Raw genomic sequence first — 20,856 nt, forward strand, 5'->3', positions numbered from 1 at the left:
ATAGAAAACTATAAAACACAGATGAAAGAAATCAAAGAGGACACAAACAGATGGAGAAATATACTGTGTTCATGGATTGGAAGAATCAATATTGTCAAAATGGCTATACTACCCAAAGCAATCTATAGATTCAATGCAATCCCTATCAAGCTACCAATGGTATTTTTCACAGAACTAGAACAAATAATTTCACAATTTGTATGGAAATACATAATTTTTTAAATATTCTTTTCCATTATGGCTTATCTTAGGATATAGAGTTTCCTGTGCTGTACAGTAGGATCTTGGTGTTCATCCATTCTGTATACAATACTTTGCATCTGCTAATCCCAAACTCCCAATCTCTCTCTTCTCCACCCCCTCCCCCTTGGCAAACACAAGTCTGTTCTCTTATTAACTGATGCAAAGTTTTACTGCAATCAGAATTCAGTCTTTCTCATTTTGTCTGTCTCCCCACTTGTCATCTCCATCACTGTTCCTAGGAGACCAAATCTCTCTCTGAAAGAGGATGAGAGGGCATTACCTTGGCTGAAGCCCAAGTCTCCTAAGGAAGGAGAGGCAGGATACACACTCCCGGGATACAGTGTCTCAGCCCCTGACCACCCGCTGAGATTTCTGGACAACACAGCTCACATCACTGAATACCAGGGTGGAGAGGGGAGCAGACCCTGGAAGGCATATGACTAGGAAACTCCCATCACACAGACCCAGCATCATTTCATCAGCCTTACGGTCTCTTCTTGCATTTGGTCCAGAATTTCCATCTGAGATCTCCATGCATGCTAATCCTTCTCTTATCTCTACAGGCCATCACCTCTTATATTTCACCCATAAGTACTTTCTGGATTTCCAGGAAAGTTGAGATCAACTAGGCAAAGGTTGTATTCAGAGAACTTCATCGAGCAAAGCCATATTTCTTCCTCCAAACAATCTGTGGGGCATCTCAGCTGCCAACAGGTCCCTTACCTCCTGATGTAGAAGAGCAGCCCCATCCCAAGGAAGAGCAGACCTAGAACACAGGCCCCGATTCCACTCAGCATCTTTTCTTGTGAAGATTTGTCCTGTGCCCCTGAGAAAAGAAGCCAGTTTCTGAGTGATTGTTATCCCAAATCCAACTTCTCTAATTGAGACTGGGGGAAGAAGCCTGCTCTGAAAAAACTGAAATAATTGGCCATTCCTAGAAAAGAGATGAAAATTCAAGCTGAATTGCTACAAGGATCAGGCAGTGAATCATTTAAATACCCTAGCCCTGATAGAAGGCCACACATCTTCGTCATCTGATGGATGAGCAGCCTGGGGCTGGATGATGTGGGGAAGTCTGTCTCGGCTGACAGAGCTAATAAAAGGCAGAGCTGGGACTGAACTTCCCTCAGGTCAGGAAGGTCCCTGGAGGGGGTGTGCCCCTTCTCAGATCACAGTGAACAACTCAGGGAGAGAGTGTCTGAAGCACTAGCCCAGCTTGACACAGGGGACTGGTGCCCAGGACCGAAGAGGGACCAGGACCTGTAAGGTCACGGGAGGCTTAAGCAGAGACATCGTCTTCCCTGCTTGTCGGGAGAACTGGCTCTCCAGGGGGCCCAGGCATTTACAGAAACCATCATGGGATATCTGCAAACTATCGGAGGAGCTCCATCACAGGACGTCACAGGGCAACCCCAACAACCTCAGCTGAAGGAGAAGAGAACATGGGGCTCATGAACACTTGTGTGGGGAGAGGCGAGACCTGACACGCAGGGGTAAGCAGGCCCCCCGCTTGGTGGCTGAGAAACTTATGAGATCAGAGAGCTCCTCACTCCATTCCACTGTGATGGGGTTCGTTAGGCTGGGGTGCTCCACATGGCAGGCATAGACCTCTCCACCCTGAGGAACTACTTCAAGCATCACCATGATCTGGAAGGTCCAGTCTCCGTTAGGGATCAGGCCTGTGGAGACCACCCCGGCCTCCTCTTCCCGGCCGTTCCGGAACCACCTGACCTCAACGTGGCCTGGGTAGAAGCCATTCACAGAGCAGACTAGGAGGTTGTGCTGCCGCAGGGGCCGGGTCTTCGCAGGATACACAGTCACCGTGGGCTCCACTGGGAGAGGAAACGTAGTGGGGGTTAGTGTGGGAGACAGACTAAGTCTCCTGACCAGGCTGCAGCCTTGGACAGGCCAGGCTGCCCACGTGGCTTAAGAGGACGCAGTGCCACGAATCTCGCTTGAATTTAACCCCGAAACCTCCAACACCTATTAGAGTTGAGAGATGCTGAGGAAAACTGTGGGGTTTCTTTTCATAACTTGAAAGAGTTACTTATTGTTGAACTGCAGTATTTACACTTATTGCAGGACACAGGGTATATTCATTAAAAGTGTGATTTCTGTAATTAGGCTCTCCGGGTTCAAATTCAGGCTCTGCTTCTAACTGATTAATTCTGGAAGCATTTTTAAATTACTTTGAAAGCAACGAGAGAAGGAAGAAATGAAGAACCCCAGGGTTAGTAGAAGGAAAGAAATCTTAAAAATTAGGGCAGAAATAAACGCAAAAGAAACTAAAGAGACCATAGCAAAAATCAACAAAGCTAAAAGCTGGTTTTCTGACAAAATAAACAAAATTGACAAACCATTAGCAAGACTCATTAAGAAACAAAGGGAGAAGAACCAAATTAACAAAATTAGAAATGAAAATGGAGAGATCACAACAGACAACACTGAAATACAAAGGATCATAAGAGACTACTACCAGCAGCTCTATGCCAATAAAATGGACAACTTGGAAGAAATGGACAAATTCTTGGAAAAGTATAACTTTCCAAAACTGAACCAGAAAGAAATAGAAGATCTTAACAGACCCATCACAAGCAAGGAAATCGAAACTGTAATCAGAAATCTTCCAGCAAACAAAAGCCCAGGACCAGACGGCTTCATAGCTGAATTCTACCAAAAATTTAGAGAAGAGCTACCACCTATCTTACTCAAACTCTTCCAGAAAATTGCAGAAGAAGGTAAACTTCCAAACTCATTCTATGAGGCCACTATCACCCTAATTCCAAAACCAGACAAAGATGCCACAAAAAAAGAAAACTACAAGTCTCTTCTATACATCTGAGTCTCTTTTTCTGTTTTGCATATAGGGTTATAGAACAGACTTGTGGACTCTGGGAGGAGGCGAGGGTGGGATGTTTCAAGAGAACAGCATCGAAACATGTATATTATCTAGGGTGAAACAGATCACCAGGCCAGGTTGGATGCATGAGACAAGTGCTCGGACTTGGTGCACTGGGAAGACCCAGAGGGATAGGGCGGACAGAGAGGTGGGAGGGGGGACTGGGATGGGGAATGCATGTAAATCCATGGCTAATTCATTTCAATATATGACAAAAACCACTGCAATGATGTAAAGTAATTAGTCTCCAACTAATAAAAATAAATGGAAAATAAAATAAAATAAAATAAAAAATAAAAGGAAAAAAAAAAAAAGAAAACTATAGGCCAATATCACTGATGAACATAGATGCAAAGATCCTTAACAAAATCCTAGCAAACAGAATCCAGCAACATATTAAAAAAATCATACACCATGACCAAGTGGGCTTTATCACAGGAATGCAAGGATTCTTTAATATCTGCAAATCAATCAATGTAATACACCACATTAACAAATTGAAAGAAAAAAACTATATGATTATCTCAATAGATGCAGAGAAAGCCTTTGACAAAATTCAAAATTCAACACCCATTTATGATTAAAACTCTCCAGAAAGCAGGAATAGAAGGAACATACCTCAACATAATAAAAGCTATATATGACAAACCCACAGCAAGTATTACCCTCAATGGTGAAAAACTGAAAGCATCTCCCCTAAAATCAGGAACAAGATAAGGGTGCCCACTCTCACCACTACTATTCAACATAGTTTTGGAAGCTTTGGCCATAGCAATCAGAGCAGAAAAAGAAGTAAAAGGAATCCAGATAGGAAAAGAAGAAGTGAAACTCTCCCTGTTTGCAGATGATATAATCCTCTACATAGAAAACCCTAAAGACTCTACCAGAAAATTACTAGAGCTAATCAATGAATATAGTAAAGTTGCAGGATATCAAATTAACACACAGAAATCCCTTGCATTCCTATACACTAACAATGAGAAAGCAGAAAGAGAAATTAAGGAAACAATACCATTCACCATTGCAACAAAAAGAATAAAATACTTAGGAGTATATCTACCTAAAGAAACAAAAGACCTATACATAGAAAACTATAAAACACTGATGAAAGAAATCAAAGAGGACACAAACAGATGGAGAAACATACCATGTTCGTGGATTGGAAGAATCAATATTGTCAAAATGGCTATACTACCCAAAGTAATCTATAGATTCAGTGCAATCCCTATCAAGCTACCAACAGTATTTTTCACAGAGCTAGAACAAATAATTTCACAATTTGTATGGAAATACAAAAAACCTCGAATAGCCAAAGCAATCTTGAGAAAGAAGAATGGAACTGGAGGAATCAACCTGCCTGACTTCAGACTCTACTACAAACCCACAGTCATCAAGACAGTATGGTACTGGCACAAAGACAGAAATACAGATCAATGGAACAGAATAGAAAGCCTAGAGATAAATCCATGAACCTATGGGCACCTTATCTTTGAAAAAGGAGGCAAGGATATACAATGGAAAAAAGACAACCTTTTGGTTAAAGAGAAAACTGGTCAACCACTTGTAAAAGAATGAAACTAGAACACTTTCTAACACTATACACAAAAATAAACTCAAAATGGATTAAAGGTCTAAATGTAAGACCAGAAACTATGAAACTCCTAGAGGAGAACATAGGCAAAACACTCTCTGACATAAATCACAGCAGGATCCTCTATGACCCACCTCCCAGAATATTGGAAATAAAAGCAAAAATAAGCAAATGGGACCTAATGAAACTTAAAAGCTTTTGCACAACAAAGGAAACTATAAGCAAGGTGAAAAGACAGCCCTCAGATTGGGAGAAAATAATAGCAAATGAAGCAACAGACAAAGAATTAATCTCAAAAATATACAAGCAACTCCTGCAGCTCAATTCCAGAAAAATAAATGACCCAATCAAACAATGGGCCATAGAACTAAACAGACATTTCTCCAAAGAAGACATACAGATGGCTAACAAACACATGAAAAGATGCTCAACATCACTCATTATCAGAGAAATGCAAATCAAAACCACAATGAGGTACCATTACACGCCAGTCAGAATGGCTGCTATCCAAAAGTCTACAAGCAATAAATGCTGGAGACAGTGTGGAGAAAATGGAACCCTCTTACACTGTTGGTGGGAATGCAAACTAGTACAGCCACTATGTAGAACAGTGTGGAGATTTCTTAAAAAACTGGAAATAGAACTGCCATATGACCCAGCAATCCCACTCCTGGGCATACTCACTGAGGAAACCAGATTTGAAAGAGACACATGCACCCAATGTTCATCACAGCACTGTTTATAATAGCCAGGACATGGAAGCAACCTAGATGCCCATCAGCAGACGAATGGATGAGGAAGCTGTGGTACATATACACCATGGAATATTACTCAGCCATTTAAAAGAATTCATTTGAATCAGTTCTAATGAGATGGATGAAACTGGAGCCCATTATACAGAGTGAAGTAAGCCAGAAAGATAAAGACCATTACAGTATACTAACACATATATATGGAATTCAGAAAGATGGTAATGATAACCCTATATGCAAAACAGAAAAAGAGACACAGATGTACAGAACAGAATTTTGGACTCTGTGGGAGAAGGCAAGGGTGGGATGTTTTGAAAGAACAGCATTGAAACATGTATATTATCTAGGGTGAAACAGATCACCAGCCCACGTTTGGTGCATGAGACAAGTGCTTGAGCCCAGTGCACTGGGGAGACCCAGAGGGATTGGGTAGAGAGGGAGGTGGGAGGGGGAATCGGGATGGGGAATACATGTAAATCCATGGCTGATTCGTGTTGGTGTGTGACGGAAACCACTGCAATGTTGTGGAGTGATTGGCCTCCAACTAGTGAGAACAAATGAAAAAAAAGAAAAAAGAAAGAAAAAAAAATTACTTTGTGCCTCAACGTTCTTATCTCCAATGGAGGATAATGATACAAATTTACCTCTTTGAGTTAAATGAGTCATATATAAGATGGACTACTACCCTAAAAAAGAAGGAAATAATGCCATTTACAACACATGGTGCCCCTAGAGATCATCATACTAAGTTAAGCCAGTCAGAAAGAGAAGGACAAATACCACATGCTATCACTTATATGTGGAATCTAAAATATGACAAAATGAACTTATTTACAAAACAGAAACAGACACACAGACACAGAGAACAGACCTGTGGTTGCCAAGGCGGACGGGCTTGGGGGAGGGATGGAGTGGGAGTCTGGGGTTGGTAGATGAAAGTTATATATAGAACAGATAAACAACACAGTCTATTGTATAGCACAGAGAACTGTATTCAGTATCCCATGATAAAGCATAATGGAAAAGAGTATTAAAAGGAGAATGTATGTAACTGAATCACTTTACTGTACAGCAGAGATGAACACAACACTGTAAATCAACTATACTTCAATAAAAAATATTGACCATTATATTTAAAAAAAAAGACTTGATGGACCTAAACCATGTTAAGAAATGGCTGGCTGGTCCAGTGGTTAGGACTCTGCACTTTCACTGCCAAGGGCTGGGTTCAACCCCTGATCAAGGAACTAAAGTCCCACAGGTTGTATGGAGTGGCCGAAAAAAGGCTGGAACTTAGCACTCAATATATGCTAGCTACTTGTTGAATTTTTTTGTTTACTATGAAAGAAAATATGATTCAAAGCTTAAGGATAGATGTGAGGACAGCAGTGGGGCTGGTAGAGATGCAGAGCTGCCTCCGTGGACGCACGCCTGAGAAGAGCATGGGACTGCTCTTCCCCTGAGCAGCAGAGACAGACCACAGAGGCCGTTCTCCACGAGGGATGCCTCAGGAAAACATGAGTCCTGCATAGGAGAAGCAACAAGGAGAGCTCATCATTTCAAAAGTTGTTACAGCCTTATCCTCAGCTGATGAATCTCTCCTTTTGTCTCCTTTTTTTATTTTTTTAAAAAAAGATCTCACCAGACACTGAATCTGCCAGTGCCTTGATTTTGGACTTAGTCTCTAAAGCTGTGAGAAATAAATTAATGTTGTTTTTAACATAAAAACAGTTTATGGTATTTTATTATAGTAGTCTGACCTGATTACAACTGTCTGACATTATATAAATGGCAGAGTAGAAGGACACGTGCTCATCTTTTCCTGGGAGAACACCAAAAGTGCAACTAGCAGCTGAACAACTATCAACAGAAGGCTGTTGGAACCCACCAAAGAAAAGATACCCCACATCCAAGGACAAAGGAGAAGCCACAACAAGATGGTAGGAGGGGCTCAATCGGAGACTCTTGGAGGGTACAAACAAGACTTGTCCACGCCAGGACCCAGGGAAAGGAGCAGTGGCCCCACAAGAGACTAAGCCAGCCCTGCCTGTGAGTGTTTGAGGGTCTCCGGCAGAGGCACAGCTCAGCAGTGGCCTCCCACGGGGACAGGGGCTCTGGCAGCAGCAGTCCTGGGAGGTGTGGTGTGTGGCTTATGTCCACTTGGAGGAGGCCGCCGTCAGCCCTATCCTTAGAGTCAACAGCCCTAGCACAGAGACTGCAGACTCCAGGACTGGGCTGCCTCTGGGAGTGAGCACAGCCCCAGCCATTAGCGGAAAACTGGATTAAAGATTTACTGAGCATGACCCCATCCATCAGAGTAAGACCCAGTTTTTCCCACAGCCAGTCTCTCCCATCAGGGAGCTTGCACAAGCCTCTTACCATCATGCATCAGAGCTCAGACAGAATGAAAACTATAAACACAGAAAACTAACCAAAATGATCACATGCATCTCAGCTTGTGTAAGTCAATGAAACCGTGAGCCATGCCGTGCAAGGCCACCCAAGACAGACGGGCCATGGTGGAGTCCTGACAAAACGTGGTCCACTGGAGAAGGGAATGGCAAACCACTTCAGCATTCTTGCCTTGAGAACCCCATGAACAGTATGAAAAGGCAGAAAGAATGACACTGAAAGATGACCCCCCCCAGGTCAAAAGGTGTCCACTATGCTACTGGGGAAGAGCGGAGGAACAGTCCGAACTGTGGTGCTAAAAAAGGCTTTTGAGAGTCCTTTGGACAGCAAGGAGATCAAACCAGTCCATCCTAAAAGAAATTAACCCTGAATTCTCATGGGAAGGACTAATGCCGAAGCTGAAGCTCCAATACTTTGGCCACCTGATATGAACAGTTGGCTTGTTGGAAAAGATGCTGATGCTGGGAGACTAAAGGCAGGAGGAGAAGAGGGTGACAGAAGATGAGATGGTTGGACAGCATCACTGACTCAATAGACATGAGTTTGAGCAAATGCTGGGCGACAGTGAAGGACAGAGAAGCCTGGTGTGCAGCAGTCCATAGGGTCGCAAAGACTCAGACAGGACTGAGTGACTGAACAACTACAATGTTTGGAATTGCTATCATTTTGGAATTCTCTCTCCTTCTAAACTGACATTTGTGATCGGAGTACGGCCTGGGACTCAACATCTGAAACAACCTCTAACACTATCAGGCCCTAGGTAAAAGAATTATTTTAAAAGAAAGGAGAAGTGGGGGAACACATTTGTACAGAATCACAAAACAGTAGATTTAAGATCAATGGTAAACCATTAGTCACAATTTTGCTGTTTCTATTTCAGTAAATAAAAACTATTAAACTCTTAACATGGAAAATATTAAACAGACTCTAACAGAAACCACAAACTGGAGAAAATGTTGACTAAAAATGTTAATAATCTTAGAGCACAGAGAAGCCATAAAATTACTGAGAAAAACACATGGACCCCAGCAATAACAGATTAATAGATAGTGTTTGGAACAGTCATTATAACTGGCAAAAAAAGTATAACTGGCAAAAACAGAACTTTAGAAATAAAAGAAATATAAGTTAAAAACAATAAGATATAAATTTCCAACTAAGTGGCAATATGGAAAATAAAATTTACAATGGGGAATGCCAGGTAAATTGTTTACAACCATACAAAGGGTTAATATGTAACTACCTAAGTACTATTAGCATTATAAACATGGTAATATTAGTATGTTAATATTAAGTAACAAAATTATATCCAAAAGTTGGCTTCACAATCATTTCAAATATGTAAACTTGTACATACCAAGAAAGCAAAAAAGTAGTCGGAAATTTAGAATTAAAAGCAGCTTCAGAAAGGTCAGAGGGGTGTGGGAGGTTCCTGTCCACTGCACCCCTAGAAATTAGTGCCCCCACTAATTTACTCTCAACCCAACGCGCCTGCATACAGACACCAGCACACTTAATCCGGAGGGTTCAGAGTGAGGGGGTGTGCCCAGAGCAGACTGGGGCTCTTCTCACAGTCTCCCAGTCCTTTTACATTCCTCAGCTCCCCCCCAAACCACGGACACCTTGAGGCCCCTTCCCGAATCTGCCCCCACTTCAGCCAGCCTTTCCCTCCCCCCTCCCCCAGCCCTCCCTGGGTGGGAGGAGGCCCAGACCCCTGTCCCCCGTATGTCTCCCCACCTCGCCCCTCTCCCCCTCTCAGACCCCGGTCCGCTCCCCCACCACACACCCTCTCCCCCCCACCGCACACTGACAAAATCACACACCAGCTTTCTGACAGCAGGCTCTCACACGGGGACCCCGTAGCCAGCACTGTCCCCCACCATCCTACTCACCCACTGGACTCAGCCTAGCTCTGTCTCTCTCTGTCTCTCTGTCCCGCTGTCTGTGTCTCTGCCTGTGTCTCTCTCTCTCTCTGTCTCTCTGTCTCTGTCTCTCTGTCCGTGTCTCTGTGTCTCTGTGTCTGTCTCTCTCTCTGTCTCTCTGTGTCTCTGTCTCTCCATCTCTGTCTCTCTGTCTCCCTATCTCTCTCTCTGTCTCTGTCTCTCTCTGTGTGTGTCTCTGTGTCTGTCTCTCTCTCTCTGTCTCTCCATCTCTGTCTGTGTCTCTCTCTCTGTGTCTCTGTCTCTGTCTGTCTCTCCCTCTGTGTCTCTGTCTCTCTGTGTCTCTCCATCTCTGTCTCTCTCTCTGTGTCTCTGCCTCTCCATCTCTGTGTCTCTCTCTGTCTCTGTGTCTCTCTGTGTCCCTGTGTCTGTCTCTCTGTCTCTCCATCTCTGTCTCTCTCTGTCTCTGTCTCTGTGTCTCTCCATCTCTGTCTCCGTCTCTGTCTCCCCATCTCTCTCTGTTTCTGTCTCTGTGTCTCTCCATCTCTGTCTCCCCATCTCTCTCTGTCTCTGTCTCTGTGTCTCTCTATCTCTGACTCCCCATCTCTCTCTGCCTCTGTCTCTGTGTCTCTGTGTCGCTCCATCTCTGTCTCCGTTTCTGTCTCCCCATCTCTCTCTGCCTCTGTCTCTGTGTCTCTCTGTCTCTCCATCTCTGTCTCCGTTTCTGTCTCCCCATCTCTCTGTGTCTCTGTCTCTCTGTGTCTCTCTCTGTCTCGGTCTCTCCCGCACTCCCCTCCCCTGCACCGCCCTCTGCCCCGCCCCCGGCTCACCTCTCCTCTGCACCGTGAGGCTCGCAAAGAACCGGTAGTTGCTGGCGCAGAAGGTGCGCACGGCGGCGCGGGCCCGCTGCAGGGCGTGGGGCCAGCGGTTCCAGCGCTCGGCCGCCGGCCGCCCCATCTCGGTCCGCGCACGGTATTCGCCCACGAGGCTGTCGAAGCGCACCTGCTCCTCGCGGTTGTAGATGTACCTGTCCAGGAAGCGCACGTGCCGCGTGCCGTTGGCGAAGTGACACTCGGACTTGCCCTGCACCATGAAGAGTGCTGCGGGGCGGGAGCGCCCTGGTCACGGGCGCCCGGGCCGCGGGGCAGCGACGGCCCCCAGCGGCTCCCCGGCCCGCGGAGCCCGGGTCCGCGTCCCCCGCCAGCCGCGCAGGGAACACGAGCTCTGCCCTGAACCGATCGGGCTCCTCTTGGCTACCCGGCTCTCCTGGAGTCGCCACGTGCGGCCTATCCGGGGTCCCACCACCGCCTCCTCCTGGGACCCTCCACCGCAGAGACACCACCGCTGAGCCCCCCACGATCTCTGCCTAAGTGCTTGGTCAGGACGTCCACCGGCAAACCCTCGCTGCCCCTGAGATTCCAGGAAGGGGAGAACGGGCACCGGCAGCTTGAGATTTAGTGAGAGGAATGGACAGAAACCAAATGCACAGCCATTTGTAGGGGAACGAGGAATGTCAGGATAACAGGGTGGGGCTCTACGAATGCTAGGAGGACCTAAGTTAGGTTCGGGCGTTGGAGGCAGGTCTCTGAAAACACGTAAGGTGTGAGGTGTAAGGGGAAGTGGCTGAGAGCTCAAGGAAGACTGTGTGTGTTTACAGGAAAAAGAGAGACACATTTTAAGTGGAAAAGTGGAAAAGAAGAAGTGTGGAAAAGCTGAAAGAACTGATGAACTTCCTCAAGAAGACAGTTCACTGAAGCACAAAAAAGTGAGAGAAAGGAGGCTAAAAGATGAGACTGCACAAATTACATGGAACCAGGCACTTGTAGGTAATATTAGGATTTTGACTTTATGCTAAATGTAATGCAAACTATTGATGAGTTGTAGGAGATTAAAACTGTAACCCGAGGACAGGTCCCCCATTCCTTTTCCAAGTCTGGACAGCTCAAAAAGCCAGATTTTCCAAAAATTTGGTGCCACGATTCATTTGGCAATTCTGACCTGCTGAGGGAAAGGGTCAGCTGGGTCTCAGAGCTCTTATTGGTTACACATGGCTCTGTAGCTTCACTGCATATAAAGATACAGAGATACAAATATACACATACATACCATATGAGTGTATATATTTAAAATTTTTTGGGTCTTTTCTTAAATTGCAGTATCATTGATTTACAATATTATATTAGTTCCAGGTGTACAACACAGTGATTCAATACTGTTATAGATTATACTCCATTTAAAGTTATTACAAGATAATGGCTATATTTCCCTGTGCTGTACTATATGTCTTTGTTGCTTATTTATTTTATACATAATACTTTGTATCTCTTAATACCATACCCTTGCCTGGCTCTTCCTGCCTTCCGGTTTCCCACTGGTAGCCACTAGTTCACACTTTGTGAGTCTGTTTCTGTTCTGTCATATACATTTGTTTGTTTTATGTTTTGGATTCCACTTATAAGTGACAACAGAGCATTTGACTTTTTCTATCTGACTTCTTCCACTAATCTTAATACTCTCTAGGTCCATCCATATTGTTGCAAATGGCAGAATTTCATTCTTTTTTATAACAGTAATATTCCATTGTATATGTACCACATTTTTATCCATTCATCTGTCAATGGACACTTAAGTTGCTTCCACATTTTGGGTATTGTAAATAATGCTGCAGTGAATGAACACTGGGATGCATGTCCTTTGGGATGCAACATTGGGATGCATGAACCCCTGCAATCTAATCTCCATGTGGTAGCTAGAATTATTAAAAAAAAAAATATATATATATATAGGGCAGTGGTTCAGTGGCTAAGACTCTGAGCTTCCCATGCACAGGGCCAGCATTCACTCCTTGATTAGCGAGCTAGATCCCATGTGCTGCAACTAAAATCCCACATGCTGCCACTAAAAAAAAGATCGCGCATGCTGCAACTACAGATCTGCATGCCGCTACAAAGATCGAAGATCCCGCATGCCACAATTAAGATCCAGCGCAGCCAAATAAGTAAATAAATATTAAAAAATATACAAATGGACTCAGTTTGTAACTTCCCTTAGTAGCTTCCCTACAGTATCTCTGTAAATAAAAGTCAAATTTCTCATCATGGCCATTGGGGCCTAACATGATTTGGCTCCTGACTTTCTCTCCAACGTCATCTTATTCCATTCCCCCACCTGCTTTATCTGTTTCAGCTGCTCAAACCTTCTTTCTGCCCCTTAAACATAGCAAACATCCTCCCATATTTCTGTCTTTCCCTTGGTTCCTGGAGTATTTGTCCTTTAGATATTTCTCATGATTGTTTTCTTCTCATCATTTATTGGATGTCACTTTCTCAGGGAAAGCTCCCTAGACACTTGCACTGAAGTCAGATGGATACTCTCTCTCTCTCTCTCTCTCTCTCTCTATATATATATATATATATATATATATATATATATGGCTCAGACAGTAAAGAATACGCCTGCAATGCAGCAGACCTGCATTTCATCCCTGGGTCTAGAAGATCCCCTGGAGAAGGGAATGGCAACCCACTCCAGTATTCTTGCCTGGAGAACCCCAGGGACAGAGGAGCCTGGTTGGCTACAGTCCATAGTGTGGCAAAGAGTCAGACACACCCACACTCACTCATCACATATAATATATATATATATATATATATATATATATATATATATATACACACACACACAGCATTTACTACTGTTTCAAATGTTTTTCTTCGTTCCATGTTTATTGGGTTGTTGTCTTTCTTTCTCATCATTAGGTAACTTCCATGATCTTAGTGGACTTTTCTATATTATTCTAATAGAATTCACTGAGTCTAGTACATAATAGTTGCTCAAAAAAGTACTTGTCATTTATGGTTTTGGGAATTAATCTTTGTGGGGCTTCTGGAAAGCAGGAAGGGGCTCCCACGCCAACACAGTTTTGTAATCATGACACCTTAGTTTCCCCAGCCAGAGTCAAACCTGTGCCCCCTGCAGTGGAAGGTGGAGTCTTAACCACTGGGCCACTGGGGAAGTCTCTATATCTTATGTCTCTTCTATATCCTCTGAGAAATTCAGACTAACTTCCTCTTTCTCTTCTTTCTACTGTAAAGAAACATTCACAGGTGATTTTAAGAGACAGGGAACACTTCATGAAGTTTCATCTCATCCAGTGTGTCTGTTATAGTGCTAAAGGTTTGTGCAAACTTTGGGAATTTTCAGTAATGGTGGTGACATGATTGGGGAAAGAATACAGAGAAATGGAGGGAGAGGTAATCAAAGATGGCTGATTATAGAAAACTGTTGGCATGATGAATGAACATATGAAAATTGGGCTCAAGACTCCAAGAGGTAATGAGTTCCCTTGACTTCCTTATTGGCTCTCAGCCCCGTGGGATGGAAACAGCCTTGACACTCTCAGCATCCTGCTCAGGGTATATGGTTTGAACCATATGAAATGGCTGGTATTTGACTATTTGGGGTTTATAAAGAAAGTGAAAGTGAAAGAAAGTGAAGTTGCTCAGTCGTGTCCGACTCTTTGTGACCCCATGAACTGTAGCCTACCAGGCTCCTCCAACCATGGGATTCTCCAGGCAAGAATACTGGAATGGGTTGCCATTTCCTTCTCCAGGGCATCTTCCCGACCCAGGGATAGAACCCGGGTCTCTTGCATTGCAGGCAGACGCTTTAACCTCTGAGCCACCTAATTTAATACGGTCTATTCTATCCTGAGATTCCCAGGTGGCATTAGTGGTAAAGAACCCACCTGCCAATGCAGGACACATAAGAGATGCAGGTTTGACCCCTAGATTGGGAAGATCCCCTGCAGGAGGGCATGGCAATCCACTCTAGTATTCTTGCCTGGAGAATCCCTTGGACAGAGGAGCCTAGTGGGCTACGGTCCATAGGATTGCAGAGTCAGACACGGCTGAGTGACTGAACATGCACACATGCATTCTATACTAGTTGAATCTTTTCTTGTGGGTTCAGGCCAGATCAAGAGGAGATGTAACAGAAACTGAGAGGATAGGTTCAAAATAGTCACAATAAGCACTGACCTGTGCCAGGTTTTCAGTTCTTCCTGAGTTCTTTACGGAGTCACAGAATGCCCCTTAGATGCTCCTTAACTACAGGGTCATTCCGAGTACTGAGGATCCCCACTCTAGTTTCAGAGTGCTTTACACCGCAGGAGAAATGAGGGAAAACTAACTCCAACTTGTGCCAGAGAACCTCCAGTCCAGGGACACGGGCCTTATAAACCACGGGGTTTAGGGAGAAAGAAAGGGAGACAATAGATAACCAACAAGGACCTACTGCATAGCACAGAGGATGCTGCTTAATATTTTGTAATGATCTAAAGGGGAAAAGAATCTGAAAAAGAATATATATATACTATGTATGTATATTATACACACACACACACACACACACATATATATGTAACTGAATTGCTGTGATGTATACCTGAAACCAACTCAATATTGTAAATCAACTCTGAAAAAGTGGAAGTGTTAGTTGCTCAGTTGTGTCCAACTCTTTGAAACCCCATGGACTGAAGCCTGCCAGGCTTCTCTGTCCATGGAATTCTCTAAGCAGGAATATTGGAGTGGGTCGCTATTCCCTTCTCCAAGGGATCTTTCCGACCTAGGGATCGAAGCAAGATCTCCTGCAATGCAGGCAGATTCTTTATTGTCTGAGCCGCCGGGGAGCCCAGTATATACGTATCATATATATGTATGTATAGCTGAGTTGCTGACACAATATTGTAAATCAAAGATACTTCAATTGAAAAAAAGAGGAGACAGCGGGGAGGCCACTTGGTCCATCCTCACATACTGGGGAGTGGAAGCAGCTCACAGATCCCATGCAGGACACAAGAAGGGTCTTACAGGAGAGGTCTTTCTAATTCCTTTTGAATCCCCTTAAAGTTTTCAGAGGATTGTTCCCATTTTCTGGTATAACTCAATAGAATAAATGGAATAACAAATGGGAATTATTTTGAAATTATTTATAATCATTATTAATCATTTTGAATTATTTTTGAAATTATTTCTAAATCCTCTCAAAACCCTGAGGGAATAGGATGTGAGACTGAAGAGGTTTTATTAGAAGAGAGTTGAGAAGAAATAGACTATATGCGTATATATGAAGGCTCCTTGGGCAGATCTCCTAAAGAGGGCAAGTATCCAGGCTCCTTTTGTTTGTGGAAGGATTCATATGATAAAGATAAGGCTTCCCACGTGGCTCAGTGGGTAAAGAGTCTGCCTGCGATGCAGGAGATGTAGGAGACGTGAGTTTGATCCCTGGGTTGGGAAGATCCCCTGGAGGAGGGCATGGCAACCCACTCCAGTACTCTTGCCTGGAGAATTCCACGGATAGAGGAGCCTGGCAGGCTACAGCCCATGGGGTTGCAAAGAGACAGACACGACGGAAGTGACTGAGCCTGCATGCAAGCGCTCATGATAAAGATAAGCAGTCACTGGAGAAGATGCTGATTTTTGAGGGATGTGGCCTGGACACAGAGGTGAAGCTAACTCCCTCCCTCCGCCTCCATCCACAGCAGCTCACCACCCAAGGTGTGCACTTACTTCGGTTACTTCCAGCCCAGGCCATGAGCGGGCTCAGCACCATCAGTATCACTGGCAGAATTACTGTCCAGGAGCCTGGGGGGAACCAAAGGCACACCATGCAGGAGAAGAGAAGAAGGCAAAGTGCAGGGGAGCAGAAAAATCTCAGCGAGGACTAGGATCCCTCTCCACCCACATCTCAAATATTACCAACCTAGGAACTCATTGCTCTGTTCCTGGATTGGGTCGGCTCAGTTTGGGCGAGCCAATCAGATTCATCCGCATTAGCATCATCAGTTGCTGGTCAGATATTCAGTATGGAGTTCCTCTTTTGAATCCTTAGGAGGATTGTTTTAATTTCGTGCTTTAAAATTTTGATCCGTTTGTAGTTGTAGCATTTTAATTGGGGCCCTATCGTGAGCCAGCTCTGCTGGTCACCTAAGTTTTTCAGGATCATCTCCCAGCGCTGCCTCTGCCTTTAGTGGCACCTCCAGAATACACATAAGAGAAAGCTGCTTATAGCGAGTGATCTGTGTGCAACGAAGGGTCTTGAAGCTACCTTTGCAGTGTGTTACTAACAGTGTAACAGGGTCCAGGTCCTAATCCCATCCTGCAGGGGCTCAGAGATAGGTCTCAAATCAGCAACTCTGCTTTAGAATAATTAGTATTTTATGTGAAAAAGTGATTAATCCCCTCCTCCTGGTTCCCATTTTTGAATCTCCTCTTTCGACTGGGGACATGCCCCCTTCTCTTGCTTTACTGGAAGCAGATACAAGCAGATGTTGCTCAGAACACATTGTAGAGTGTTCAGTAAACAGAACCCTATGAAAAAAACTATGAATTACCTCCTTTGAGGCAATCATATGACTTACATATATCATTCTACTTTTAGGTTAATAATTACATCTTATATTAATATATGCAGTATCTGTGATTTAGAATGGACTTTAAAGGAAAGCTGTCTATCTAAAGTTCTGCATTAATTCTTTTTCTACCACAATTCTGATAAACAGTCCATCTTTATGTGCTTTAATGTATCTAGTGACAGGAAACTCACCATGCTCCATAAAAATGACTAGAACTGGTACTTTCCTGTGGCCCAGTGGCTAAGACTCCATGCTCCCAATGCAGGGGGCTCAGGTTTGATCCCTTGTGAGGGAACTAGATCCCACATGCCACAACTAAGAAGTCACATGCCATAACTAAAGATCCTGCTTGCCACAACTGAGACCCCATGCAGCCAAATAAATAAATGTATTTTTAAAATGACTGAAATCTATTGAGCAATTTTTGAGCTGGCTTTCTGTATCATCTTTTTATTGAATTCTCACATCATCTCAGTGACTGAATTACCCAAAGATGGACAGAGTAAAATGGTGGAGAAGAACAACTTTTGCCAGGATGAAAATCTGGTGAGTGACACTCTCCACACTCAACCAAGTTAAATGTGATTCCAAACCCCACAAGATCAGCTATTACTTCACAACAATTTACATTCAATTTCTGAAGAGAACAGGGTCCTTAGATTAAAACAAATTTTTCACTTCATCTCAATGGAAATGTGAATCCAGGAGAGGCCCATTTTAGTGAATGACAGCATCTTATATAAACTGAGACAGTTGCAATGCTGCAATTCTATTTCCTCCAAAAGTTTCCCCTCATCTTCATTGTTACTTTCCTCTGGAAATGACAAACTTGGCATGGATCTTTTGTAATGACACTAGAGCTCTTGTCCAAATCTTCTTATTGAAGATAAAAGTGACCTTAACATTCCTAAATCCAGTCCATTGGTCTCAGTTATTAGTCCAGATTTTTCAGCATAATGTAGTGCAAGTTTGAACCCTGCAAAAGAGAATCAAATGGTGTCTCACTTACTTTGGGAAAAAGATTTCTTTGCCTGTGGAAAGTTCAAAATTTTCTTGGCCAGGGAGAGCTTGAAGAGCAGTCACTATTGTCCCTGGACTTGAGGAGCATCTATGTCCCCAGGACCCCAGTGATAAGTCAGTACTACCAGCAGTTGTGCAATGGCCACCAGGAAACTATTAGGTTTAATTTGACAAGCAGAGAATCATAACTTACTCAGAATTCACCAGTTGTGACAATGTGGAAAGCCTAACAGAGGTTCACCTTAGATGACAGGATAGAAGGAATGCCGAGGAAAAGTGATTCATTATCACAAACATACCAAAGCAGCGTGAAAGAGGGCACTACCAAAACCTATTCATATAAATCTGACACACAGTTTGTAAAATCACACAAATTTCCTTTCAAAAAGGATGGGTTGTATATATTTATGAGTAACCAGGATCTACTGCTTTAAATGTTATAAATCTCAACTTTTCTTCAATACTAATTAAACATAAGGACAATTCAGGTAAAACAATGCAGTAACTGTCACCACACCATCATCCCTAAGGTGATCTTGAAGCTGAACTTCTTCACTGAAAGCAGGAGGAGAAGCAATGCTGCTAAGCTCCAACTGTGTAAGAGAAGTCTCAAGTAACAGCTTATCTCCCAAGGAAAAGGCAGTTAATTTGGTTTCTGGAATAAAGTGGTTCTCAGTGTAGAATTTCTAGTCTCTGCTCTCAATGCATGAGACCATACGCTTGCTTCTGTGGGCAATAAATCAACACTTGGGAACAAACAAGTGGTATCACATGCACAGACCTTCACTGAACAGCAAGCAGGTGGAAGTTTGTATCATTACAGGATGCTTTGAGTCCCACTAACTGTCGCAGAATAGGATTCACCTGTAGGAAGCCTGGAAAGTTGCAACACATCTGGGAAAAATGGGTTCTTCATTATCGGCAAGCTAGTTAGCATATAGACTCTCTCTCTCTTGTCCAAGTAGTTTAATATATTCTCTGTAGTTTTCAGAAGCTATCAGCCCTAAGCTGGAAACTGAAGTGAGAAGCAGGTCAGTGGTTCCTCTATTTAAGGAAAAATATTAATAACAGGGAATGGATCAACAGGTCCCATTTCTTCTTACCAAGGAAGACACATATCCTCCACAGGAGACTGTGTCATTTACAGGCTGCATCAGCCCTCAGCAGGCTTAATAGGATGCTTTCCAGTGAGATTTTAGCGATGTCCTCCATTAGGAACTTTAAAAAAGTATTTGTTTTTATTTATTTATTTGGTTGTGTCAGGTCTTAAGCTGTGGCCTGTGAATCCAGTTTCCTGACCAGGGATGGAACCCAGGCCCCCTGCATTGGGAGCTCGGAATCTTAGCCACTGGACCACCAGGAAGATGCTTAAAGATGATCCGGGGACAAAAAAAAAAAAACAAAGAAAAAACCAACAAACTAACTATAACCACAGCAACAACAAAAAAAAAAAAAAAAAAAAACCCCTTTTCTGCGCCAATAAGTGTCGCGCGCCGCCTGCTGGCCGCCGGGCCCAGAACCGGACACTGGCTGCAGAAGCTTGCGGAGCCGCGCCCGCCGCGGACTGAGGGGCGCGAAGCGGCGACGACGCGCGGGGGCTTCAGAGCACGAAGGCGAGACCCCCGAGCTGCCGCTGGGGAGCTGGTGCGAGCGGAAAGCCGGAGCGCTAACGGGAGAGACGCAGCCCCCCGACCGCGCACTCCACGCCCCCGGCGTCCTGGCGCTCTGGACCCGGGCAGCCCAGGAGCAGGGCGGACGCCCTCTGGTTCTTGGGAGCTCGGAGGCGGGCGTGGCCTGGTGTGCGGAGCGGGTCGTGGAACTTCTTTTAGAGAATGAGGCTGCAGGTGGTCAGGCTTCCCAGCTCCTTCTGTCAGGCCGAATGCCTTGGGTCCTAGGAGGGAGGTGCTGATGAGGACGGGGTACCCAGGGCATCTTTCAGGGCAGCACTGGGTAAATGTGCACCGTGGGAAATGTCCGCAGCCCATTTTTAATGTGTCCCCCCCCCCCCCCCATTGAGTTGTATGGATTTTTAAATATATTTTGGATATTAACCCCTTTATCAGATACATGATTTGCAAGTATTTTCTCCCATTCGGTAGGTTGCCTTTGCATTTTTGGTAGGTTCCCTTTGCTGTGCAAGAATCTTTTAGTTTGATGTAATTCTACTTGTTTATTTTTATTGCTTTTGGGGTCAGATTTAAAAACATCATCATCAAGACCTATGTCGAGAAGCTTAACACCTACATTGACTTCTAGGAGTCTGTGATTTCAGGTCTTGCATTCAAGTCTTTAGCCCATTTTGAGTTAATTTTTGTGTACGGTGTTACTATTGATAGTTGTCTAGTTTCATTCTTCTGCATGTGGCTGTCCGGTTCTCCTTATACCATTTACTGAAGAGACTGTCCTTTCCCCAAAGTGTATTGGCTCTTTTGTTTTAAACTAATTGACTGCAGCCATGAAATTAAAAGACACTCCTTAGAAGAAACACTATGACAAACCTAGACAGCATATTAAGAAGCAGAAACATTACTTTGCCGACAAAGGTCCGTATAGTCACAGCTATGTTTTTTCCAGTAGTCATGTATGGATATGAGAGTTGGACCATAAAGAAAGCTGAGTGTTGAAGAATTGATGCTTTTGGACTG

At 44.0% G+C, this 20,856-nt stretch overlaps 1 protein-coding gene across 8 annotated transcripts in view; it reads right to left on the minus strand.

Moving 5' to 3' along the window:
• The window catches only part of LOC110149594 (SLA class II histocompatibility antigen, DQ haplotype D alpha chain-like), a 40,956-nt gene extending 24,432 nt beyond the window's left edge, over window positions 1–16,524 (minus strand). For 3 of the 8 annotated variants that reach the window (XM_070456660.1, XM_070456659.1, XM_070456665.1), the window contains exons 1-4: window positions 16,347–16,524; window positions 10,608–10,877; window positions 1,794–2,075; window positions 967–1,069 (exon numbers count right to left, since the gene is read on the minus strand). In XM_070456660.1, the coding sequence (XP_070312761.1) occupies window positions 967–1,069; window positions 1,794–2,075; window positions 10,608–10,877; window positions 16,347–16,446 (755 nt within the window). In that variant the 5' untranslated portion in view covers window positions 16,447–16,524. The remainder of the gene's footprint in view (window positions 1–966; window positions 1,070–1,793; window positions 2,076–10,607; window positions 10,878–16,346) is intronic. The other 5 variants (XM_070456662.1, XM_070456661.1, XM_070456664.1 and 2 more) reach the window with 4 other exon arrangements.
• Window positions 16,525–20,856: the final 4,332 nt, after the last annotated feature.

The sequence above is a fragment of the Odocoileus virginianus genome, chromosome 27 (assembly GCF_023699985.2).
Source record: "Odocoileus virginianus isolate 20LAN1187 ecotype Illinois chromosome 27, Ovbor_1.2, whole genome shotgun sequence".
NCBI classification, from domain to species: domain Eukaryota; kingdom Metazoa; phylum Chordata; class Mammalia; order Artiodactyla; family Cervidae; genus Odocoileus; species Odocoileus virginianus.